The following is a 26,724-nucleotide window of genomic DNA, read 5'->3' on the forward strand; positions in this document are numbered from 1 at the left end:
CCACTATTCAACCACTCCACCCCAATCAGATTAAAGGCCTTTTCAGTTAACATGTTCAAGAGCATTTCATCCATGGAAGAAAGACGATAACAAAAAAAATAAATAAAAAATAAAAAATTGAGGGAACAAGTGGATCGGAGGAAATGAGACGGATGAGAAATTCTTTTTAGCCGGGAGGGTCGAGCAGTGAGGTTTGTGCGCTTGTAATGTCAAGGATGGCACAACAAGATCAGTGGTTGCCAGGACCTGAATCAGATGCCGACAAATGATTTGCTGCCAACTACCTGGATTGGCAGCAAATCATTTGTGGCCTCTCACAAAAACAGGTGATTTAGGATACATTGATGCATTGCCTTTTGCTCCCTTTCCTCGTTTAATTACAGCAGAGACCAGCAGAGACCAACAGAGACCATGTGTTAAAAGTATAAGAAGATTTGCTGTGGTGACATGATGTTGAGAGACTACAATACATCAAACTGGTTTAAAAGTAAGGCGTCATTCACAGGCATAGAGATCCTTAGGCGGGGGGCCGGGGCAACCACCAGCCACTAGGGAAAAATGTGTCATTAACTGGTAGACGAGTAGTTCATCAGGAAGTTCGCAGCTGCTAGCTGCTTGCAAAGAGGATGGTGCACTAAAACCACCTTATGATCGCTGTGGTCACTAAAAGATTGCCAACCTGTCTGCAAGCACTTGCTGACCCAACAGTCAAGAGAAAATTTCAAAGAGTGGCACAGACCAGAACTGGGGACTGTCTTCAAAGTTTATATTCTGCCTCACTGCTGCAGAGAACATATTTAAAAAGGCATAACTTATTCTTTGAAAGCAAAGAGTCTCCATTTATGGTTTGCGTGACACTTTTCAGTTTCACCTCTGCGCAGTGTAGCTATGAGTTTGTGGACAAGTCAGCATCTTCTATGCAAACTACAGTTGACTGTGGCAATCTGCTAGCATCATGCACCTCTCTTCAGCTACAGTAGTGTCTACCAGCAACCTTCAGAAACCACTGCCATCTAGTCAGGGAATACACTTTCCCCCAGCAACCTGCGCTTGCCAGGGGATCACATAGGCCTGCGTGATTGGAGCCCCAAAGAGAGAGTGGAACTAAACATTTGCAACTGAAGGCAACCTGTTTGTTTTCGATAATCAGATCCAGAATAGTTTTGATTGCTTCTCTTTTCCTCTTAATTGGACAGCATCTCAATTTTACATGTCCAGATTTTTATTTATTTATTAAGCTTTCAAATTCTATTAGTTACTGCAATGATTTTGCAGTTATCCAGAATATTTTGTCACTTATAACCAGAGATGGGCAGTAACGCGTTACTGTAATCCGATTACTTTTTTCAGGTAACGAGTAAAGTAAGGGATTACTATTGCAAAAACGGTAGATTACGTAGAAACGCTGCGTTACTAAAACCGTGATTTTTTTTTTTGCGAGAATGTCTCATGACAGTGACGTATGCGAGTGCCACGTTCTTGACAACAGCTGTGTGCAGATCAACAATGGATCATATATGGAGTGCGAGAGAGTATGAGCGTGCAGCGTTTAAAGCGTGGAAGTACTGACCTTACTTTGAGTTTGATTCTGTAAAAAGTGACAAAAACATTAGTGTCCGTTGTGCGTGGGAAGAAAACTTCTTTTTACAGGGAAAAAACTCCTAAACTTCCAAGCAAGCACCGAGTGCGCTACCACTTAATGGGAAATTCACAGACAAACTTACGGATCCTTCCACTGACGGCTGCGGCACACCTGCACCAGGGTAAACCTCCGCATACCCCACTCCTGCTTTACAGGTGAAAATAGAGCAACAGGACCGCTGGTCTTTGACTTTACTTATTTTCTGCTGTGTTTTACTTGCATCTATTTGAAAGACTGAGTGTAAACACAAAAAAATATTTTATTTTATGTGCAGGAATGTGCAGAAAATAGGTTTAAATGTTAAACTAATTTCTTCCAGTCAGAGAATGTTGCATATAATTAAATTTTTGCTTGATGCATAAAGTTAAGACTTAAACTAATAAAACAAGTTTTGAAAAGAGACTTTTCCAGTTGATTACATTTTGTTGGATTATGCAGAAAAAGTAGAATTGGGCTGAAAGATCTATCGCTTTATCACCTATTCAGGTTGTAAATCATGTTTTTAAAACATGATTTAGTAACTAAGTAATTAATTACTTTTGAAAATAAGTAATCAGTAAAGTAACAGGATTACTTTTTGGGGGAAGTAATCAGTAATTAGTTACTGATTACTTTTTTCAAGTAACTTGACCAACACTGCTTATAACTTCCAATTCTCCAAATTTATCTGTATGAAAAAGTAACTCCCACCATAAAACCAAGGGAGAAAACCATGTGTGAAAAAGCAACTTATAAATGAGCACAACTAAAAACCTGGTGAGCCATAAATCAGACGGGCAGACAGACCACATGCAAATGTGTTTATGTGCAGCTTGCTGACATCAGCAGCAGCTCTGGCCAAAACCCAAAAGCAGAGTTTTACTTCAGGCTAGGCTTCACAAGTCCAAGGTGAGCAGTTACAAGGGTACGAGCAGTAACCAGGTGTCGAGATGCTGAGAGAGAGCATGTGTGTGACTGTTTTCTTCATCAACACAGACTGAAATGTAGGCTGAAGTATAGGGGACACATCGCTGGAGCTCTACTCTTTATGCACTAGACTTGTGGGACTGCAGGTCAAAGTTGCACCACATTATAGCTGGACATCAAGGGTAAAGAGGATAAAGGGTTTTTTTATACCCTAGAAAGCAAAGACCAGGCACACACAACATCAAGCACATTTCTCCTTAGGCTAATTACCCCTGATGATGGGCTAACCCTGGGCATCCCACAGGGCACTGCTGCAGTTTGGGTTTTTTGTGAGGGAAAGGCTAAATTCATTTGGAAAAATAGAAACTGTATCCAATAATTACAGACTCAGCTGTCTGATCAAGTGTCAAATATTTGAACCTTAATGAAATGCTATTACAATATTCTTAAAGAAGACAGAACTGACATCATGCAGCAATATTCATAGCCTTAAATTTTGAAAAGCTGATAAGAGAATTAAATACACTCCTACATTTATCACACCTTTAAATCCATAAAATGAGTATTGTGTTATTTAAACCTTGGAGGCTGTGCTGTTCTCTTTGCAGCTCAACTGTGTGGTATCAGTATGCCAAGAGCTAAAAGAGCCACGATTTAGAGAAAAGAACCTGAAATTATTTGAAATAAATGTTTCCAATGTAAGGAAAATCACTACTAATGACTTTAAAGATAAAAATTGTCTCCAATAAATAAAATAATAACAAAATAGCTTTACAGCATCTGCAGGTAATCTCGGTGCATGCATCTACAATCAGAGAAATTTAACTGGAATGAGATTCATACCAGTGGAACAACTTTGCATTCCAAAAATTATGAACGTACAAAGACCGGGGATTTTGGAATATTTGTCCCTGAACAGACAAATCAAAGATAAAGCTGTACAAAGAGTGTCTGTGACAGCCACAGAGACTAGTATCCACTGACTAACATCTGCATGTCATCAGACGCTTGATGATCAAGCCACCTGCCGCAAAGTTCAATTGAACCTGAAGTGGAAGCTTTTAGTGGGATAATGATGCCAAGCACCAAAGATTGGCTCAGAAAGAGGAAATAGTTATATGGAGTGGGCCAATCAAAGCCCAGATTTGATTTGATTACATATGGATGCAGAAAACTTTAAAATCACAACTCTGGAATCTTTTTGAATTTAATTTACATGGAGAATTGAAGAATTTTGAGACAAAACGGCTACAAAAGGGTATTTCAGCTTAAATGTGGCTCCTACATGGAATATTTAACCCAATACTAATAATTTTAATAAATGATATTAAAAATATCAAATCATTCTTGCAGTTGTGTTCAAATGCATTACCTTCATTTACAATGTTTTTCCAAAGCTGATTGGAAGAACGCATCACAAAGTTCATAAAAATATCCGTCAGGTCCAAATTGCGTTCAAATACTACAGATCTATAAAAACTGCGAGACATCGCCGTGCTCCAACAAACTACAGCTTTTGTTTTTTGAAATGCTTCGGTAAACAAAACCCTGCATGCTGGTCCAGTTTGTACATTTTGTTTTTCTGTAATAAAGGACTTACTGAAATTCTTTCACTGCAGTTTATTCAGGTTGGCCTATGGAAGTACATCTAATGAAAGTCCATGAATAATAGCTTCATTGTGTATTCATGTGGTGCTGGAATATTTCCATGAATGCTCTCAAGTAGACTAAACTACTTTTGGTAAGAGATGCAGAGATGCAGAGATGTTGATGTCGTACACAAAACATGGCTACAAGCAGTTGATTTTTGCACACACGAAAGCAAAGTGAAAAATCGTCTTTCCAACTCGGGAAAACTCAAATTATCCAAGAAACAGTTTAACAGCAGAGGAAACATCAGCAGCTCAAGTTCGTTTATCTCTTTATGGTCTTGAGTAGTGAACCGTCCATTAAAACCATGAAACTCACAAGCTTAAGTGCATCAGTCAAGCAATCTAGTTGTGTAAGCTAAAGGTGCTAACTGCTAACATCAAGGCTTCAGGAGGAGGAGTCAAAAACACATTGATCATGTTCATGTTTTATACACAGCATGATTAGAAGATTGATTTTTTGTCTTGTCCTTGCAGACACTAATGTGTCAGAGGATAACACGGTATCCCCCTCAAAGTCAAAAAGCTAATTTTTAGTCCTTTGTGCTTCATCTTGCGATCTGAATGAAATCTTTGAACAAGCATTCAAATAGAAGTCGATGCAATTTTCTGCACCTGCCAAAACACTGCTGATTCAGTGCACAGCTGGAGGAAACCCACTGAAAATGCATTTCTTTATGTCAAACAACTAAACTCACACCAGCTCGTCTGTGACGCCCGTTAACTGCTGAAGCCTAATCCTGTTTTCACTAGCAGCATGTAATCACTGCACACAGTTCAAAATCATTTGTGGTGCCACGATAAGACCAGTTTCAGCTGCGAGAAGAGCCGCTAACATGTCAGATAAAAACCAAGCACGCCGTCGCTCAGCCAAAGCTCCCTCACACATCATCTGTTTCCAGCAAAGATCCACAAACCAGAGAAGTGTCATGAAATCTTAATATTGACACTGCTTTTAAACAAAAAAACGACTCCTTTCAGGGAAAGACATTTCTGCTTGCGCACGCAGGCTAATGGAACCGTAAATATCGGAGGGGAAGCTTTATAAGGAGCTCAAAGAGCAGCCTTCTTATCTGCTGGAGCCAAACAGAGAGCTAGAATGACTACACGACTGAGCATGCCATAAATATTGTTTTCATTAAACTGAGCAGTGTGCTGAAACCCCACTCCCCCCCCCTTAAAAAAAAAAAAAAAAAAAAAAGTGGATACTTCAGAAATGCTTTCTTTACAAAAGGGGGAAAAGAGAAGAAAAAAAAAGGAACTGGGTTATAAAGCAGCTCCCATCTACGTCCTTGCAGTGCTCCTAAAATGACAGTCGGGCAGTGAGGTGGCTGCTCTGTAGGGAAGCGCACTTCAAAGCAGGCCATTTCATCAGCGACCGTCAGCCTCAAGTGGAGCATGAGATAAAAAAAAAGGAAGGGGAGAAAGAAAAAAAATCAATACTCTAGACCAGGCTTCTTCCTTCAAGCCTTGCGCTGCTCTTTGTGTTGGAACATTCAAGTCAGCACCTGAACTGTGCCCCAATTATACCTCAACCTCCTGCAGAAGAAACCTGAAAATAGATTAGCATTTTTTTTTTTTTTAAACACATTTGAAGTTCAGCACTTTCAAATATTGTATCTAAACTACTCCAACCTCAGTACTACAGTGCAGTGAAAAGCTAAGAAGGTACAGCTACAGTGGCAACCCCTCCTCACACCCCAAATTTCCAAAGTGAAGCAGTTGGGTGGGTTAAAAGTGTCGTCTCATGATCGTAAGGTTTCAGTAAAAGGTGGCCACTTTATTAGGTTCACTTTCAATTGCTTTAAAATGCAAATTTGGTCACACGGTAACACAGCCTGCTAAAGTTCAAACTGGTTGTTGATGCCAGACAGGTTGGTCTGAATACTTCAGAAACTGCTCTACTGGTTTCCCAACACCGCCATCTAAGGTTTAGAGAAATGTCCAAAAAGGAAAATATTGTAGTGGAGACCAGAAGAAAACAGCAAGACTGCTTTGCACTAATAGGAGGGCAACTAAATCGAATAACCGCTTGTTACAACCAAGTTCTGCAGAAGAGCATCTGTGAATGAACAACATGTTGAATCTTGGAGCAGATTACTAAAGTAGCAGGACACCGTCATCCCAGAACAGGAAACTGGGGCTACAACTCACACAGGCTTATACAGTTGGATGATAGAAGATTGTAAATGCGTGAGTCAGGGTCAGACTTGAACATGAAAGCATGGATCCATCCGGGCCTGCATGTTCAGGCGGCTGCTGGACATTTCCGTGGCACAGCCCTTTGTACCAATCGAGCTCGTTTGAGACGGTGGATGAACTGAAGCGCTGCACCAAGGACGAGTACTAAATAGGGAAGACTGAGCCGTTAATAACAGGTCCACTTTAAGGCTACTTCATTCTAAAATAAATCTTGTCCAATTTAATTTAGAAAAGATGAACCCTACCATTTTACTGCCAGTAAAGTTTGACTCACCGGGCATTTAAACATTCTGCAAATCTATTTGCCTTTCTCGTGTAAGTGGAGAGAATTACTACAGAAGCAGAGAGCTTTAAAAGCCCGGAAATCTGCCCATCAGCAGGGAAGTGCATCATATCATTTAAACAAAGTTAAAAACTGCATATTGCTTTTTTTAAGGAAGCCTAAGTACTGAAGCATTTGAGCAACTGTCAAGTGAAAAGCAAAGCAATTAGACTGGCTAGTTAATGGGGGTCGTTTCCAGCTTAAAGTACAACAGTTTAAAACTAAACATTTCGGCATGTAGTTAGTAAAACTCAGTTTCCTGTCAGACAGGAAACAGGAATGATCCAATCACAAAGCTTCATTGCCCTTCAACTTATTTATTGATGTACTGAACATGGAAAAAAAAATCCAAAAGTATCCAAACACAAAGTAAAGAACATGTACATCCTTTTAAATACTTAACAAAAAGATTCTATTCCAAAAATGCTGTGAACCAAGTCAGACTATACAACTTCAAATAAATAATCACTCTCATATTAAGAATTGAGAAAAGAGGGATGGGAGGAAACATTTCCTCATGCCAGACCTGCAGCACAATTTCCCAAGACCAAAAAAAAAAAAAAGGAAAAAAAATAAATAAATAAAAATCATCAAGCAGTTACATAAAGGAAAAACAAAACTTATTCTCAGCAGTGGCAGGTCAGGCATGACAAATGTTGTCTCTTCCCTACAGCAGCAAGTATCACAACTCATCTAGACTTAAAGTTTAACTTGTACAAGTAACACAAAGAAGGAATAGATAAAGAAAAAGCAGTTGCAAAGATAATTATATAATGCATAGCACACTGCTCGTTTAAGGGGAAGCATGACTAATAATCGGTTGAAATACCAAGCAGGATGCAGGTGCAGTATTCAGTGCATCTAAGGCTCAACCAGCCTCCATTCGTGTGTTCGAGATGAGCTAGATGTTGACAAACTTCTGCAACCAACTTCGCTATTGTTAATGGAACTGCTTCACCGCCCTTCCCCAAAGTGAATAAAGCAATATACACCTTTTTACGATTTTAAAGACAGGTTATATGCATTACGTATATATTTATATATAGAGATATGAGTATGAAAAAAGTAATCAAATAGTTCAAAACTGTGGTTTATATCCATTCTTTACCACATAAATATATATCTATAATGTTTATATATAAAAAAAAAAACAAAAACAAAACAAATGTCTATAGTTTCTTAATACTTTTTTTTTTAACGAAGCAAGACTATCTACAGACCTAACAACCAACAAATCTGATGCACTAATGCTAGTCCATAGGACGACAACTCAAGTATTTCAACTGAAGAGAAACTGAAAATAAAGATCCAAAAACAAAAAAAAAGACCTTACACAGTCCTGAAAAGAAAAATCAAGTTGTATATAATAATCACACTTTTCAATGAAGTCCAAACGAAAACCAAAGTCTGCCAAGTACTCAACATAAAAAAGGACTTATTTACACAGCTCAAAGCTCAGGAGGAACCCTTCTATTTGTCACGCTAGTTGTTTTTTGATGCTGCTGCCTTCACTGGCTTGTCTTCAATCTTTCATACAAAGTATGTAAAAACCCTCATCGGTTGATATTAAGACAAAAATCAGTCTAATGATATTGTAGATACACCACAAAACACCATGAGCTCCATCTGAAGGGAATCTTAGAGGAAGAACTGATTTTTCTTTTTTCCCTTTTTTTTTTTTTTTTAAATCCCCCATTTACCTTTATGATATCTCCATGTTTTTAATTTTTCATGCACTTTTTGCAGATCAACCTTTGAAGTTTTGTCCGTTTCCAAATCAGACCGGAAAGCGAGTCGCTAGCCGTAACGACCAGACGACTGAGGGGAGGGGGGGTACCCACAGATGATTTTACAAATGAAACCAGCACTGCCACTGATTCTATAATCTAAAGGTAATACAAAGATCTCAAAAGGTATCTTTTACATCATAAATCTCTCCAGAAATTTCAACCACTGCAAACTTTCTTGTAAAGTTCAAAAGCTCACAAGGTGTCATATGAAGATATTTCTCAAAGTATCCAAGTCAAAATATTTTGTTCCAGGTCCAGTAAAAAGTTTCTCCAAATTTTTCTTTTTATAAAAATAGATGCTTTTAAACCCACATCAAAGAGGTTCTTAGCTCTTTGGCAAGGTACTGCTTTAAGAATCTTTTTTTTTGTCTTTTTATCTGTTAATTGTACAATAAGCAACATTATGCAGCCAACCAATAACCAACTGATATTACAGGAAACAGAATACTTACAAAATTAACAGAACCGCAAATAGTTCAACGCAAGTACTTGTTAACCACCGAAGGCATAAACGCACGTGTGGCAAATCAGGACACAGAAGTACAAAGAAAAATCACTACACATAACCTTACAAGACTTACTGTTTCAAAGCAGATGTGCAACAAAATGACAAAACCTAGAGTAACATTTTAGATGGTCCATCTGTAAAGACAGCAAGAGAAGTCAACATGACAGGCATCAAGACCTGCAGGTATTTTTCTGTTTTAAAGTATAGAGAAGATTCAAAGTGTAGCAATGGGAAAAAAGAGAAGGAAAAAAAGAGATCACATTGTTGGACGCTAAATATCGTTTTTCTTCGCAACACTGATTTACAAAGCTCTTGTTACTAATGTAGAAAGTTACGGTCAATACGCTTCCATTTTCTGTTTCCATTTTCTGGTGAGTTTTCTAGAAACAATCTGAGTTTCAGGCTTTGTGTGTTTTGTTGGTTTTGAATGACACTTGCAGAACTCGGTCCCCAAGGCGGTATCCATTCAAGCTGGCGATGGCCACAGCTGCCTCGTCGTAATTAGTCATGGTGACAAAACCAAATCCTTTGCACTTGTTTGTGTTAAAGTCGCGGATAACCTTGACGTTTGTGACAGCACCAAACGGCCCGAACATCTGCCAAAGGATGCTTTCATCTGCGTCCGGAGCCAGGTTGTAGACGAAGATGCACCAGCCAGTGCCCGCGTGCCCCGGGATGTTGATGCCAGCCAAGCTGGTCACCCCGTCAATGGCCATCGGGGAGAACCTGCTGTTAAAACACAAAAAGTAACATGGTTCAAGGCAAGAGCCAAAATGAGCACAAAACGGGCCATTTTATAAGACAGGAGATCGTACCAACAAGCCTAACAGAGTGTGACAAGTCTCTGCAGGGATCAGCTCTACCCACACATCATGAGCCATGGATGCTTCTATGGCCATATGGTGCTAGTGCCATTCTTTCATTTCAGGAATTACATAATCAGATTTTTCACAAAACACACTTCATCTTCTGCAGCAAGTCACCTGAGCAGCAACCCTCAGAATAAATGCAGATTCAGTCCTCGAGCTACTCCCCACACATTTAGTTTGTAGCTTCACGACTGCAAAGGAAATTTTTTCCTCTAAATCAAAAACTGGCAAATTATAAAGGGAAATAAATTCTATATAAATGCGGCAGTTGCCAAGAGCATAATAACGAGGCACAGAAAGGCTCTGGCCTTTGGTAAGTGTGCTTTTGCAGATTTAAGAAACAAAATTCAAAGTGCATGAAAAGCCTATGAATTATTGCAGCAGGTGTCACACAAGATTAGCTGCTCCACTTGGCCTCTCAGGGAACATCCACTATGACAGGTGTGCTCCCAGCATCAAGGACCCACGGAGAAATTTGGCAACCAAGACGTCAGCCAACGAGCACGGCAGAGGAGAAATCGCACGTCTATTGCTGCTGGTGATGGCTCTTTGAGCTTTCAGGGAACTGGACTTCAATCACACACGAGGAAGACATTCTTATAAAACTGAACTGAGACAAACTGGTATCCCGGCGAATCCTGAAAGACGTCTGACGCAACAAAGTTTAAAACAGGACAGGGCTGTCCATAATAGATCAAGGTAAGAGTGCAAAGCTCAATACAAACGTGCAATTTTGTGCAATAGCGAGTAAGATTGTAAGAGTCTGCCCTTTGTTATGTAGACAAGCGGCGTAGACAGTGCTTTAATCTATCACATGTTGTGACATTAGCTCTAGATTAAAGCACTCCACTGCATCACCAGCAGCTGATTTTATACAGTTTCCTTATTTCAGAGAACACGTTTAAAAGGACAAATACCTAAACCCGTTTATGTTAAACACTGAGTGGATGCCAAGCATGGCCACTAAAACAGTCACCTCAGTGTCCCCTCAGATACAGAGACTCTGCTTTGTTCAAACCATAAAGAGTCACCACATTTTGCCACGAACTGCACTTCAGATTCTCCAACAGGGCAGCTGAGCAGACCACATGCTGCTCTTTAGTATTAACGTACTAAATACTCAATTAGATTAAAAGATATCGACCCGGTTAGCAACCTACAGACAATGCAGTCATGTTATTTATGCATTAGAAATTGTAAACCAAACCAGAAACGATGCCACATCAGGCAGTAAGAGCGACTTAAATCAGATAAATTTAGCAGATAGTTTTTGACGTCCTCCGCTGGTCTAACACAATGGAGAGACCCTGTCCCTCCAGCCTATGCTCTCAGCATACACAGTTCTGCCTTTAGGCATCTGCAGCAACTGTTCAATATTTACATCATGACTTACTGTGAAGACAAACAGCCTGATTCACCCACACCAACTGAATTGTGTGTATATTTGTTGTGGATGCACAGAAAAGCATTTGCTTTGAGCAGCAGTCTCATATTGAATCAGTGCCACTTTATGCAGTGTTAACTACCTACACAATACTGCCATAGAGCTCATAGGAAATAAACAACAAAATGTATCCCATCACCTCCCTTGCGTTAGCTCGGAATTTCCCTCAAGGATCAATTAAGGCAGACTACAGAATCTAAAACAGAAAGTCAATTTACCTTTTGACTCCGTAGGCCATGTTCAGCAGATTGTCCAACCTTAAAAAAAAGCAAAACACCAACAGACAAATTAATTTTATAAGAAAGAAACTTTTCAGAAAGCTGATGAGTTTTGACAGGATGACAAAGATGAGTAATGGGTCTGATACCACGATTAAAGTCTGCTGTTCCACTTAAATTTTCCCAGTCATCCTTCACAACACAGCCAACAGGAGACTTGCAGTTCATACAGAAAAGGGTCAATTAGGCTGACAGGGTGGCAGCTTTAACAACCACTGACATCAATCAGCACACTGAAAATTAACACATTTTTTGGACTAACTTGCACAATTTGTTCATTCATTGCTCATCTCATTTCCACATTTGCCAAAAATCTGCTTAAACCCGATTGTGCGGTAGGCCTACGTCTGCAACGTGCCGCAAAGTCAAGAATGTAATAATGGAGATGATATATTCTGCCCAGAGTACCGACGAGCTCCGACACAATGTTTTCACAATACTGCCAGTGAGACAATTTAAATGCTAATATCCAAAAACCTCAGAGGGTCAACAAAATCAGCTTCACTAGCAGTATTATACTTTTTTGGTGTGCCCCTTTTACCTGAAGCGTTGTGCCTGCTGTGCGAGGGGTCCTGGGTACCTTCGATTGGGTGACTGATAGAGCTGGGACAGCAGCGCCTGGCTGGTCTTTTGGCTCGGGTTGTTTGCAAACTTGACTGTAATGGGTTCGGTGGCACCAGGCGGCTTCTGACAGTTCAGACCCTTGATGGCCTCCTCAGCCTCAACTCGCCGGTCAAAACGAATGAAGCCAACTCCTCTGGAAACACCTGAGAGAGCCCAGTAACTCAAGATTAGTCATACTGAGCTTCACCCGACTGTCAAAACATGAACTAATGATCAGCCTTTTAAGTAGACTCGTTTAATGCCGATATGCCTTTTTATTCCCCTCCAATATGACTTTTACCATTTTACCCAGTAGTACAGTGAACTGCTTTCAAGGTCTGTCACTACACCGTAAAGTAATTTCTTACTCCAGTTTAAAAAGCATGACCTTACAGCATGCGTGACCACAAACATTTGCTTTTTTATATTTGTATGTATTGACAGCGAAGTGCGTTCCACGTCTGGAAATTCATTAAATAACACAACATACACACATAGGAGGAGTACATACATCAGCAGTGACATGTGTTTATGGACATCTATGAAGTAAACTTTATATATAACTAGGCTGGTAGCAGTGTAACAGCTGTAATTTCTCTGTAAAGTGACATTTTACTGTCTGTTATTAGCAGCTGAACATTAGGAAAAAGCTACATTATGTTAGCACAGATGTAGAAAAACTGATGATGCAGGTACTTGGTCTTTGACACTCTAGAGACACAAGCTAATTATTCATATTTAGTTATTTGTTTAACTCAGTGATTCCCAAAGTGTGGGTCGGGGCCCCGTGTTGGGTTGCAAATGTGCTGCAGGTGGGCCATAGTAATAAAATGCAGTTTGAAATCACTCAAGTATGTACAGTTATGTATTTACATAAATAAATTTAAATAAAAATGAATAAAAACTGGTAATATAAGCTGGTTAGTTTGTGACAGTCTGACCTACACTTACTGCACTTATACTGAAGTTTGTGTCACAGTGGCAGGTGAGTCACACATCGGCCTTAATCTTACATATGGTTGATTAGCATTAGCAATTTATGGGCGACAGCACATTTAATTTGTTTAATAACACTTTCTCCTGCACATTGATTTGAGAGGATTTAAGTTGAGGTGGGCTCCATGTGATTTAATGGCTTTTAAGTGGGCTGCATCACTTTTGACTTGCTGCTTCGACTTATTTACCCTCTTAATGCCCTGTTGGGACACCAGTGCATGTCATTCCCCTCGGTCACATATGTGACTGCTGCCTGCCAATGAGCGCAGTCTTTGCCAGTATTGGTCAATCAGGCCAGCCTCCCATGTCATTTGTGTAAGAAGTTTTTGCTGCACATTTTGCTACTTTTACATTTTTAGCTCATTAACACATTTCTGTTATTTCTATACATAAAAAAAGTTGCAGGTTGCAATCCTGCTTTGGTGTTTGAAAGACTGAGCTGGGTTATTAATACTAAGGTAAGATCATTGAATCCTCAAGGAACAAGTGGTTTTGTGTTTGAAAACTATGAAAACAGCCATTCCCATAACACACGCCAGAAGGAATAAGCTTCAGCAGTGGGACAGAACCACTGGGAAATGTCCCAGTGAAAGATTCCGTTTATCAGTGTTTCATAAGGCTTCTGCTTGACAGCTGAGGAAAGGAGAATATAACTGCTCTAAATGCATTTCATTTCTTGCCATAAAACAGGCATCGCATGTACACCTTGGGGATGGAAAGAGAAAAGGGAGTAAGTGCAGGCAGGAGGGAGAAATTATGACGCATCGAGTCCTGCTACTTTATACTCAATTTTATATTCCATCTATGCATATTTATGAGCACGTCTTGTGGAAAATTGCATTTTTGGGAACCTCGTAGCAACACCTCTGATGCATTTCTCAGTCCTGGTTGTGTCATTTTGCTGGCAGTCACGAGGGAAATGGGAGGATGGGCGTGACAGAGTGAAGATGGAACAAAGACGAGGGAAAGCTGTCATGCTGTACTCACCAGTCACCTGGTCCACCAGAATGCGTGAGGTAATAATGCGTCCGTACTGAGAGAAGAGCTGCTCCAGTTCCTTCTGAGTCATAGTTTTTGGCAGGCCACTGACGTATAAATTTGCATCTCTGATGGAGGCGGAGCTTGGACGCGCATAGGAAACCTACAAGTGGAAACAGTTGACGACCTCAGTATATTACAGCCAGTTTACGCACAAGCAGGTTAGACCATCCATCACCTTTGATTCTTATCTCCAAACAGATGCTGTAACCCATTCATAGCAGAGAGAATATAAACTAACTCATGTGTGAGTGAACTTGCAGGCCACACACAGAACTGCATCACATGATAAACTAAATACGTCGTCTTCTGTAGACTACATTACTGTGTATGGCATCTCCTAACATTATAGCCAGCAGACATCAAGCCCGCCAGTGTTTGTAAAACCATCTGTATTCCAACTTTAACCATCACGTGATAACACAGTGAGACCACAAACCAGACATTCAATACAGACCGTCGGCTACATTTGAAAATGTCCCAAAGTGAGCTCAACTTTTCCCATCCTTAACCCGAGGGACCCCATTAATGCAGGTGAAAGGAAATCAGGGCTTTGCAAGAAAAAAGAAAAAAAAAAAAAGTGGTGTCCACAAACTGCAGTGACTCAATGCGTTTGTAACATATTAGTTAATATAAAGGATGTAAGTGTTAGCAGCTGGGTTTTAGCACCATTAGGGTGGTGCATTGCCGGTTTCTGCTGCTGTCTTCCTCAGTGCAAACCTAAACACTAAAACATTATTATTATTATTATTATTATTATTATTATTATTATTATTATTATTATTATTATTATTATTAATTGGACACTGACAAACCAGCCTGTCCACAAAGAGTTTAACCTGCCACATTTTGTCCCTCAACTCAAAATCCTGACAATTTAAACGTCAGGCCCATCAAGAAAGCTCATCTTTCAAAATAAAACAAAATTTTTAAAAACCCCAAAGTGTTAAAAATCGCTCTACACAGCAATGTGGCTGCCTCTTTACCTTCATCTGAACTACTCTAGAGGTTTTGTTGCCTCTGAATTCACATTATATCAGAAAAATCTCCAGCAACAGGCTAGAATAAATATGGGGCGCAAACAAACATCCATCCAGAAACCCAGACAAGTAATAGCAAAGAGAGGTAGACTCAATAATCCTCTACCAGGTCATGTGGATCAATACATCATTACACCCCTCAGCAGTCAAATTCATTTTTCTCCATGCACCATCTCATTTTCGGTTATGTCGAGATTTGTCTGATAATCTGCAGGAACCAAAGCAGCCTAAATTTTCAGAGCTGATGTGATAAGAAGTGTTGGAGGATGGTTTTGTGGAAGAGAATTGAGAGAATCAGACAAAGAAAGAACAGAGTGTGTGAGTGTGTTCCCCCTAGCGTCACACTTATCTCTATTCCTATGTCATGATTTTATGGGAATAAATAAAGGTCAAGTGACCACACCTCAAAATCTGCCATGTACCACCGGTGAAGAGTAGACTGATAACAGTAAAAGCTAAAGCCCCCTGCCCAGCCTCCTCCATAGTCTAACCTTCACACTTTATTTAATGCTAATATTTGCAAAGTATATTCCTCCACTTCACTGGGTTTATTTGCACTTCTGACAGGGCAGCTAGAGAGTTTCGGATGTGTGATGCATAAGGCAACGTTACCATGTTCTACTTTCAGGGGTATGAACTGAGACAGGCAGCGACATGAGAGAAAGATGGGCTCCGATTTGTGGAATTGAAGCGGTATGGCTCACAACACTACATCTTTCACTGTCATGACAGGCCACATCTGCACAATATTGAAGTGTTAAAAACAGAAATAATCAAGCGTACAGCTTACAAATTTGGTGCTATTCAAACATCAATTTTCTATTACAAAATGTGTTTTTGCCCACAGAAATGCTCTAATAGCTTTCTGCCTGATATGAGAAGGCTAGCTCCTCGTAAGGCCAGCACAAAAAAAAGGAAAAAAAAAAAAAGTATCATCTGACTCCACCATCCACAAATCCTGCAGTACTATATGAAGCAAATGAGTTTTTCCACCAGCACATTGAGTGCTACATTGCCTGATGAATGCTAATGGCAGCCACCTCCCTGTAAAGGCATACAGCAGTGCTACAGCACATGCAACCATAGAAACAGTTCTGCTCTACTAGAGGCCCAAGCAAAGCCGCCTGTGCCCAGATTAACAATAGGCTCCCTTTACACCCCACACTGCTCCAGCCTCATTATGTCTCAACTCCAACCTACAGAGCCAGACATAACCGGTAAGACATTTTATTTTTTCAAACCTGTCAAAAAGGATAACATATGATGTCTTACCTTGATGGTTTTGGTCTGAAGTCTCAAGCCATTTAAGGTATTGATGGCCTTTTCTGCATCCTTTGGGTCCACATAATTCACAAATCCATAGCCTAGGCTCTGCCCTGCAATCACAATATAAATAAAATTAATGTGACATGAAATTCAAGACAAATGTGTGCAAAAACAGGTCTTTTTAGAATCAGCAGAATTAGCATAAATGTGGTTTTACCCCCTCCCCAAACAATCTCATATCTGGCACAGCACAGAGGTCAAACCATTTTCTACAAATCTCAGGAAATTTACCACAGGTTGTAAACAAACTAAACACGCTCTTTGACAAACAGGTTTTAAATTAAAAATGACAAGCAATTGCTCTGCTTTCACACCAACTCATCTACGACAGAGCGAAGTAGCCAAGGCTCAATGTCTTCCCCTCCCGCTGCAGTTTATCTCTAAAATGTACAATAGATTGACACCCACTCACTATGCGCACAGAGGCAATTCAATTTCCTCCACCCACATCCTGGGTTTCTCTGCAATTTCACTGCCGGTCAAGTTCACCATCTCGAGCAGTTTCACCATATTAATGCAGCACATATATAAACAAGCTGAATAGCATCGGAAAGTTTTGGGAAATTAAAAATAATTTAAATCTCTGACAGTGAGGCTCATGACACCATTAACCTGCACTTTGATTAGTTATATTAAAGCAATGATTGCGTGAGAAGTTCTTCCTGCAGTAGCAGATTTCTTCTCTTCAATATAGACTTTTCTCCATCTCTCGGGTGCCCCTAATTAAATGCACTTAAAACTAGACTTTCTATTCTTTCAGTGATATATTAACTCACTCCATGCTTCAAACTGCCAAAAATATATACATTTTTTCCTACTGCCCAAAAAAGCTCTCATTGAGACATTCATGTCTACTGCACAATACTGTAACAGACACCGTCACATCTGTGCACCACTGCACAGGTGATACGCTGAATTTAAAGTAAGCTATTTAAATTTTAGATATTAAATTACTGTCCCCATTCATGCATGTATTTTGTAATGAGAATGGACACATTTATCTCAGCATCTATCTGGTGATGCTTTCTTGCACCAGTAAGTTGTCCTTGTTGATGCATCGCTACAGTGAATAGCTGAGAAAAGGCCATTCATATGAACCAATTCCTTACTACCCTGCACAGTTGAAAGACTGAAATCCCACTGCTGGTTAATTATAGGATTATTACTGTTAATATATTAAGATATTTATTCATATAATCAAGCATAACGATTTAATAATAAATGCATTTTCAAGTGATAAATGTCCCTGATCTTTGGGTTTCTGTGTTGCACCTAAACAGGCTGAACTGTAACTCAGAGCACACTAAATTTTGTTTACAATAATTAAAACATCCAACTATGAAATATCTCGAGACTGCTTTTCTACGCAGCTGAGCTCCCTATACACTCCCATACCGCTTTAATCCATCTCACTGCTTGATCACAGCAGAACAAGCAGTGACTCACAAAGTTCATAAACTTAATTTCACCTCCAGGTCAGGGAACATTATCGCCAGGAGAAATATGCCAAGTCTTTGAAATGAGCTGGTGAAATGAAACATCTACTTGAGCCCTGAGGGCAAAATGCTTGCTGTACAATGTTCCCCTACAGACGCTCTATACAAGCATGCGAAGCTTTTGTGACACCTTCCTATGGAGTGTCTAACATCCATCGCATCCACTGTAAAGACAAGAGGCCCTTTAACAAACAACTTGTTGGCTTTCAGCTGTCATTAAAGGAGCAGCAGAGACATGCTGAGAAGCACTTTCAGAGAGCTGCACCCAGCTTCCAGTACAGACCTACTGCTATCCATAGTGGGAGGAAAATGACACAGACTAAGCTGCTTTCTGCTGCAGCAGCCAAAGCGTGAACATTTAAAGCAAAGAGGAAGCATGCATCTCTCTCTGGTGATTACTCAACATCTGATGTAGCAGCAGCGCACAGATGTAGGCTGGCTTAAATCCATTGCCAAAGGGCCAAGGGAGAGACAAAAGCAACAGAGTCTGGAGGGGATACGGTTTTATGCAGAGCTGAAAACGAGAATCATTCCTGAGAAACAACCGAGGTTCTGAATAACATTAAGGGCATTTTATTAAGCACCAATTCAAGCTCCCTTAAAAGGATAAAAAGCACTACTTTAAAAGCTTATTTTCAAATCAAAAGTGCAGCTTCTATATTAAATTTAACTTGTGCATTGATAGAAACTAGAGCTCAGTGGGGATTAATGCCATTTTCAGAGCTTTAATTTGCTTTAGGCAGGGCTGTTTATGCAAATGCACACAGTTACCTATAATTTACCTTCCTTAAGCATGCTCTTTGACATGCATCTTCTGCCAGCTGGAGAGCCAAGAATTCACCGTCTCCAGCTGGCTGCATTTCTACTTGAACAAAAATAAATATAATTACAAAATAGCCACACTGATCTTTTAGAGTTTGCAGCAACAGACTTCATCTAAGCACTGATTCACTAAAGAGCCTGCTGCAACTGTCACTCAGTTTTATTCATAGCGACAATCACAACGGTCGCCTCAAAACACTTTGTGTTTCAAGGTAAAAACCCTGCAATGTTAAAGAGTGAGAATCCTAACAAGCATGCAGTTCCCTATGAGCCAAAACCTGATGATGGTAGGGTGGAAAAGCTGGGAGAAACCAGTTAAAGGGAGATTGGAAAGGAGAGGAGAGAACCACACAGCACAGAGAGACGAGCACAACAAGCACTGGAGAAGGAAGACAAAGTAGTGTCATGTAAACGCAGAGTGAGTGAAGAGAGGTGGGTGAAGGAGAAACACTGAGTGCATCGTGAGAAATCCCCCAGCAGCCTGAACCTATAGCAGCTTAACTATGGATGCGATGGTTCAGGGTCAAATGAAACATCCTTAACTGAAAGTTTTATGAAAAAGCAAAGTTTGAAGCCCAATCTTAAAAGCAGAGAGAGGGAGCGTGTCTCCTGAATCCAAAATGGGAGCTTGTTCCATAGAAAGGCTCTGCCTCCCATTGTACTTGGAAAACTGAGAACCACAAGTGAGTCACCGTGCTTCCATCTCAGTCGAGTCCCACCACAGAAGAAGAAAAATAAATCTCTCAAAGATACACCTGTACATGCTATGGTTAAATGCATGTAGTGTTTACTTCAGGATAAACATGTCCTGTCCCGGCACAGTACCGTGTTGAACTCCCTCAGCAACCTAAATCCATAAATACAACTCAAGCTGGTGCAACACATTTCCTTTAATAACATGTTTTTAAATCTCTGTAGTAAATGTTGTGAACTGTACTGAATATTACACTGAGGTCTAAGGAGGACAAAGACTAGAACACCATCAGACAATCATCCATCTGTGCTGCTTTGCACTGACTCGAAATCATTGGAAATCATTGCTCTGCAGATGATCACTCAGCTGTTTTACGTGTTTAAAAATGACCCAAGGCTGGAGATCAGTCTATAGTTAGCAGGATCAAGCAAGGGTTTGAATTGTTTAATTACAGCTACCTGAAAAAGCTGTGCTAATTAGTGTTTTAAAGGTAAACTGACCATATTTAAAAACCACAGCATTAACTAATGGCATGACTTCTTTGAACAGAGTCTAATAAGCATGTCAAAAGTTTGGAAGAAGTCTGTTCAGAGAAATCAAGTTCTGTTATCTTTTAACGTCAAAAATCAAACTATATGCAAGGATTCAGTGTACTTAATGGACACAGAACGTCTATTTGTACAAAATATTTCCCTGCCCTGATCACACACACACAAAACAATCTAGTGGAAAAGATATAAAACCAACATTTAAGAGCGCAAATCATCAAGCTCAAAGCACTTGGATCAAGACGAGCGTCTATTTACGTCTTGTTTGAAGTGAAAATTACCCATACTAAAAGAAAAGACGAGGCAACATACAGGTTCATGTCTTGTCACCCAAAACAAAACTCGTCCACAGAGCGCTTCTATCGTTTCCTGAATCAAATCCTACATTTCAGCTGCGGCATGCATGAATCAGGACCTCGTAGTGCTTAAATCGTTCTCACACAGGGGCAGGCTGATTTCAAACAACACGTTTCATTTAGTGCCTCGCTCGGAAATTAGTTTGAGTGTTGCATTCACACTAGCTCGCCTAAATATGCAACCTATCAAACGTTGTTTATGTTCAATCACCCAAGTAGGCTGTGCTGTACACTGATTTTAAACAGGGATCACTTGTCAAGTCAACGCAACCCATTTCACACATTATTAAATACATTTCTTTTATGCATGGCTACACAAGGGCATTTATCCCAGGCAAGACTAAATAATTTTTCATCATCACTGCATGTAAATAGTTTAAATTCAATAAATAAATAATAAGACACCCCTCCCTCCGTCTTCTATGCCCACAAGTACCATCCTGGGTTTGTGGTCTACTCCTTGCCATCATTTGTTTACACCAATGAAATATAACCTTCCTGATTTACACATCTGTTGTGCCAGTCCAAAGAATCGGCTCTACAAATACAGCTATAACAGAAATGCTTTTTAGAGAAAGCATAAGAGAATGCAGCTGGTGTAGTTGGAGGCAGCGAGAGACAATTTAGCTTGACATAGTCTGAGGATTTGACAGCATTTTTAAAAATGAAGCAGTAACTTTTGGGAATAGTAGCAACCCTGCAAAGACAGACCTGTGAATAATGATCAGGTATACACAGGAACTGAAATATTAACATGAATATTTCAAAGTGGGTGGGTGTACAGTTGACATATTAATTTAATGTAGGTCAGAGTCACAGGATCTAAAGTCACTGCATCCCTCAGCCACCCCTCTCTCAGCCTCAAGCATCATTTCAAGGAAAAGCACTGCTCGCTCTCTCCGCTGACTGTTGATTCAGAAGAAAATGCAAACAAAACAAATGGATTTTCATCTCAGGCAGAGAGAAACGCTGAAAGGTCTCCATAACCTTAACCACAAACAGCTAGTAGTGAGAATCCTGCAGCCTCGACCATTATCTAGCTGCTCATGTCACATAGACCGTGTCACTGTGTCTCTGCCAGCTGCATTCCTCCCATTAAAAACCTGAAATCATTTGCAAATTGTCCACCAACCCAAATACTGTACACTGAACAGGATGTTCCCACAGGGAGTTTTCTGAAAATGCCATTTCCCTACTGGCTCTAGTAGAAACCAACACATCAAAGCAGTTACAGGAACACTTAAACTGTACTTCAGGCCTCGATGAATGACAGCGAGGTTGAAAATCTTTAATGACACTGTGCAATTTTTTTTAAATGACACAACTGTCAGTGAAACGCAAAAAACAACCCTTTGAGCACCGGATTCAAAAATGAATGTTAATATTGCTCAAATGTTTCCTTTTTGCCGACTGTATAATCAAGCAGTATGCATGCTCAAGAATGAAGAATGAAGGTCTTTCTTTGTTGGTGTCAATTATTTTATGGCTCATTTAAAAAGGGAAAAAACTCACTGTGCATGCAACACAAAAGCCTACGGCACAAACAGGCCGACCATTTGTTCAAAATCTATATTAACCTGAAAAAAATCTAAATAGTCTAAATAGAAAAAAATGCACCAATGCAAAAAACAAAATAATAATGCACACATAGGTGGTTCTGCAATCATTAACCAGCGTAAGCAATGCAAACAGTTGTTACCTGTGATTTTGTCTCGAACTAGTTTACAGGACTCAATTTCTCCGATGCTCCCAAACAAACTCTTCAGTTCCTCCTGGGTCATGTTCTGAGGCAGATAGTTGACTATCAAGTTAGTTTTACTGTCCTCTACGCTCCCTGACTCTACAGGTGAGGAGCAGTTGTTTGTGATAGTTGAAGGACCGTTGCTTGTGTTGTTGCAAGTGGGCCCATTGGATAGCTGTGTTTCCATGGCAGCAATTACCTGCTAAAGAGACAGAAAGAAAAAAAAAAAAATCAAAACTAAATGCAAATGAAACAAAAAGCATAAAACCAGCAGTTAAAAAAGGACGCTCTTCACACAGTAAACATTGTTTTAGTGGAATAACAACCACTGGTGAAATTTAAAGATTAAAGAAAAAAATAGTGTTAATCATTTAATGCAGCACAGCATTACAGGTGATTAACCCAACAAAAAATAAAAAAAAAAAACCACACTGCAAGCTGTCAATGTCAAGAGTTTATCACCACAGAAGAAACTGAGTACAGGTGTTAATCATGTCAATTTAACTTTAGCTCAGGTATGAGGACAAATGTTAGATTTTAGCAATATAACCCCCAAAAATACTGGAAGTTGAGATTGGACCCCTCCAAATTTGTTTAATTACTCTGATATTTGTTATTGCTGCTTTTATGAGAAAACAGGAGACACCCTGTGCAATAAGGCAATCTATTAATCTGCCATATGCGCAACAACTGAGGTGAGAATATTAAAAATTATCTTTCCAGCATTTTAAACTTCCTACTGCAGTAGTAACATTTCATTCACCAAAATTAGAAAATGCCAAGCCTACAGAAGCCCAAAACCTGCAGCCATCAGTACGCTAGCATCGGGGAACAGGCCGAAACGATGCGTAATCAGTTAAGGCAACCAGCAGCACGTTAATGTATGAAGAGTCATCCTTAATTAACAGATTCACCAGAAAGCAGAGCGATGTAATCACACCACTATTATTCTCACTTTAAATTATCGTCACACAGAGTACAAGGCTATAATTTTAAAAGCAGTGATGCTATAAGTTAAATACAGAGTAGACAGGGGCAGTAGAGAGTTTTAGACCATACCAATACAGTGAGACATTAAACATGGGAGCTCTTCATACAAACTGCAAAAAGGTGCCTACATTTAATACGTAAATTGATTTAGATTCAATGTTATAATACAAGAACTATCATTGGTATGGCCTGAGCACTGAGACAAAGGCCTTCTGGACAAATAATTTCCAAAAATAAAAATAAAAGTGCCACAGACCCCAGTCCAAGGCTCAGGCGCCCACGAACCACTTCTAAGCAGAGAAGCCACATCGCACAGTCTGACTGCCATGTTAGTTTGGAGTTGCCGTCTGAAAATGTGGACACAAAAAGTACTTCATGTTAGATCAACAACAACAAAAGCAACAGTCAGAGATGATCACATGTCAGCGTTTGGGGGGTAAAAAGGAGGCCATTTTTTCCCTCCCCTTTTTTCGAACTGGCTGTCCATGCAGATTGGTGAAAACCAAGAAGCAGCAAAAGGCAATGTTTCACTTGGTCACAATTCATCTACAGTAAGGAGAGAAAAGCAAAACCGAGAAGTGTAGAGTGTTCAGTCTACAGAGCAACCTGGCCACAACAGGGACAATAAGCATGAGGAATGGGAATTTGTATAATGGATGAGTGCGCTATACAAAGATGCTCACCAAGACCGCAAAGCACAAGTTAATTTGTCTAAGACTGCTAAGCCAACACATTCCTGCATTTTTTTTAAAAACTCCAGGCGCACATAAGTAATAAAAGTGGAAACATCCAGGGTGAAATAATCTACATGTTTACTTTGTCTTAACATACCTGCTCTTAAAAAAATAAAAATAAAAAATAAAACCTAAGTAGTTCATCAAGGTGACATGCAGAGCCCAACTGCGTAGTAGTGCATTCAAAAGACTGACTAACAGTGCGGCAAAGACACTTACAACTAAAAATAAAGACAAATGAGCCAAAAACAATCCAAGCCACAGAAGTTACATTTTAAAGTCCATCAAGACACAGTATGCCAAATATCAGCAACACATGTGGCCATGTGACCCATGTCTACATTCCTATATATACACACACAATATTTAGACACAAACAAAAGCTCCAATAATAATGCGCATAATACAACAATCCAACAAAAAATTTATAGCAGTGTAAACTGACTTTAGTTTAATTCACACCATTAAAAATACCTCTGTTAGCATCAAAGATCACACATTTACAGCGGGGCCACCTCTGATAACTTTACAGGCCACAAAGCTGCATAAGGACATTTTTCCATGTTGTGTATAATATGGTAAAGTATTGTGAAATTAAAGTTGGAGACAAAAGATTCTTTTGGCTGCAGGCTAATTTTGAAAAACATTAAGTAAAAGTAACAGATGACTGCATGCAGCTCCTCATTCGTGAATTTGTTGCATCAAATGAAAATCGGCCTGCGAGCATCCTCATGCCAATTGATTTTCTCCACTCATGCAATGAAAATAGTGCTGCGATTGTCACATGGACAGGTACAAACTAATCCAATTTCTTAGTGGCGAGCTTGTGAAGCCACACGTCAATATGCCATTAGTGTTTCACCATACTTCTAAGCATGAACTTAGTCTACAATTTAATGTCCAAATTTTGTGGTAAAGTTAATATATTAAATATCTTACTTTTTCATGTGTCATTTTATAATAAAATACATATTATTCATGTAAACTGCAGCTTTTAAGAACTATTGGCATCTTTAATGTTTCTTTTTGCCTCAACACTGCCACGACACTGAGCTGAAGGGAATAGCTGTGTCACATGATCAGTGTTGAAGTAGAATAAGGTGATGATTCACCCTATAAAACGGCTTATGGCTTATAATTACAGCTCCTTTAGTCCTTTCTGCTCTGGTTTTCTGATATGTAGATAGCCATCCATCAGTGTCACAAGAGTTTGGTATAAGCACAGGGTGCCGAGATGATGGAGGGGGAAATTAAATATTAGTTTAAGAGTAGTTAGGAAGGGTTTATATCATCCACAATGTACTTTTATTTGCACAAGAGACAGAATACCCATGCAACAATGCAACACCTGTCCAAATGATGTGTATTATTGTTCACTGCCCTAAATGAATTTGAAGGTCTGGTTATTACAGCATCTTCAGATGTAGAAATGGTCTGAATATTATTAATTATCCTACCAGCTAATGAGCTAGATTATAGTAAACAAACTTTTTTTTTTAACCTGTGTAATGAACTAGTGCACCATTCAGCAACAAACATGGATTAAACTACACGAAACTTAAGTGGTGGACAGATCAGTATTTTCCTACATTCAATTTTATTTTTTTCTAAATTGAATGACTATTCAGTCCATCGTCTGAATCCAACTCCAACAGTGGTTCTGATTTGAGTGGACCCTAAAAGCAGTCTCAGGTATTAGATGTTCAGCATTTACAGCTTGTACATGAAGCCTCCTGGCAGTAACTTTACACTGAGATCTTTGAGAATTAGATTCTTTAAAAAGGAGGTTAGTGTGTCCATAAAGTCTCTAGATTTATTACCGGAGGAAGGTCTTACATGGGTCTAAAGAGGCAAAACAAGGGGAGAACAAAAAGAAAATACACAACACTGATTATGTACACAAATACACATGAACTGACAAATTGCAGCAACAGCCCAATGTCAGTCACATCAAACAGCTGTAGAACTGCTGTGGACTCTCAATTAGAAAATAATTATGACCTCAGTCTATCCAAGTGTGAAAACCTGGAGGTGTACTGTGAATGTGTTATTAGTGCGACTGCTTGACTAAAAATGACAATGTTCATGGACAGTGTTATTTATGGGGGTTTTAAGTATATCGCTGTGTCTCTTCGTGTACAGTGCAGAGATCTTCTATAGTGACAATATTCAGGATTTTGCTAGTATACGAATCAACCTGACCTTTGAATATGTCGGCTACATATTAATATGACTTTCAGGCAGTTGCTTTCCCTCAGTTGTTGGGCAATTACTTTGTTACCAGCTAACTAAAGTCAGAATGACAAGACAGTAAAATCTAGACAACAGTCAGCTGTGCTCGAGCAGTGAAGTCTCTGTGAGCACCTCCTCAGAACGGGGCATTATCAGCTGAATTTAAAATTATCCTGTGTCACGCACAATATGCTCATCCCATTGTTTCCAGATATTTGGCAGATCATAATCCATGTGAAAATGGCGTGATGCACAGTTTACTCAGAGCAAATGAATACAATGCAGTCGCAGCCTCACTTGCAGTTTCATAACCACGCACAGTGACTGGCTTTTTCTGTCTTCAGGCCAGTGATAACTCTGTCATTAGATGTTGTCATTTCTGCGTCAAATGTTTATATTTCAATTTTATGCCACAGGCTGGACAAAAGAAAAAAAAAAAACAGTCTAACATTTTGGGTGATTAACTTAACGGGTATCAATTTTTATTATCAAAAAAAA

General features: G+C 39.5%; 1 protein-coding gene across 5 annotated transcripts in view; it reads right to left on the reverse strand.

Moving 5' to 3' along the window:
• Window positions 1-7,022: 7,022 nt before the first annotated feature.
• Window positions 7,023-26,724, reverse strand: part of elavl2 (ELAV like RNA binding protein 2) — a 31,944-nt gene continuing 12,242 nt past the window's right edge. For 2 of the 5 annotated variants that reach the window (XM_084924243.1, XM_084924244.1), the window contains exons 2-8: window positions 23,517-23,607; window positions 22,229-22,469; window positions 16,560-16,663; window positions 14,197-14,350; window positions 12,152-12,377; window positions 11,551-11,589; window positions 7,023-9,748 (exon numbers count right to left, since the gene is read on the reverse strand). In XM_084924243.1, the coding sequence (XP_084780369.1) occupies window positions 9,418-9,748; window positions 11,551-11,589; window positions 12,152-12,377; window positions 14,197-14,350; window positions 16,560-16,663; window positions 22,229-22,469; window positions 23,517-23,588 (1,167 nt within the window). In that variant the 5' untranslated portion in view covers window positions 23,589-23,607 and the 3' untranslated portion in view covers window positions 7,023-9,417. Of the gene's footprint in view, window positions 9,749-11,550; window positions 11,590-12,151; window positions 12,378-14,196; window positions 14,351-16,559; window positions 16,664-22,228; window positions 22,473-23,516; window positions 23,608-26,724 lie in introns of all 5 variants that reach the window. The other 3 variants (XM_084924242.1, XM_084924247.1, XM_084924245.1) reach the window with 2 other exon arrangements.

The sequence above is a fragment of the Perissodus microlepis genome, chromosome 3 (assembly GCF_051167445.1).
Source record: "Perissodus microlepis isolate ML-2025 ecotype Zambia chromosome 3, ASM5116744v1, whole genome shotgun sequence".
Lineage (NCBI taxonomy): Eukaryota > Metazoa > Chordata > Actinopteri > Cichliformes > Cichlidae > Perissodus > Perissodus microlepis.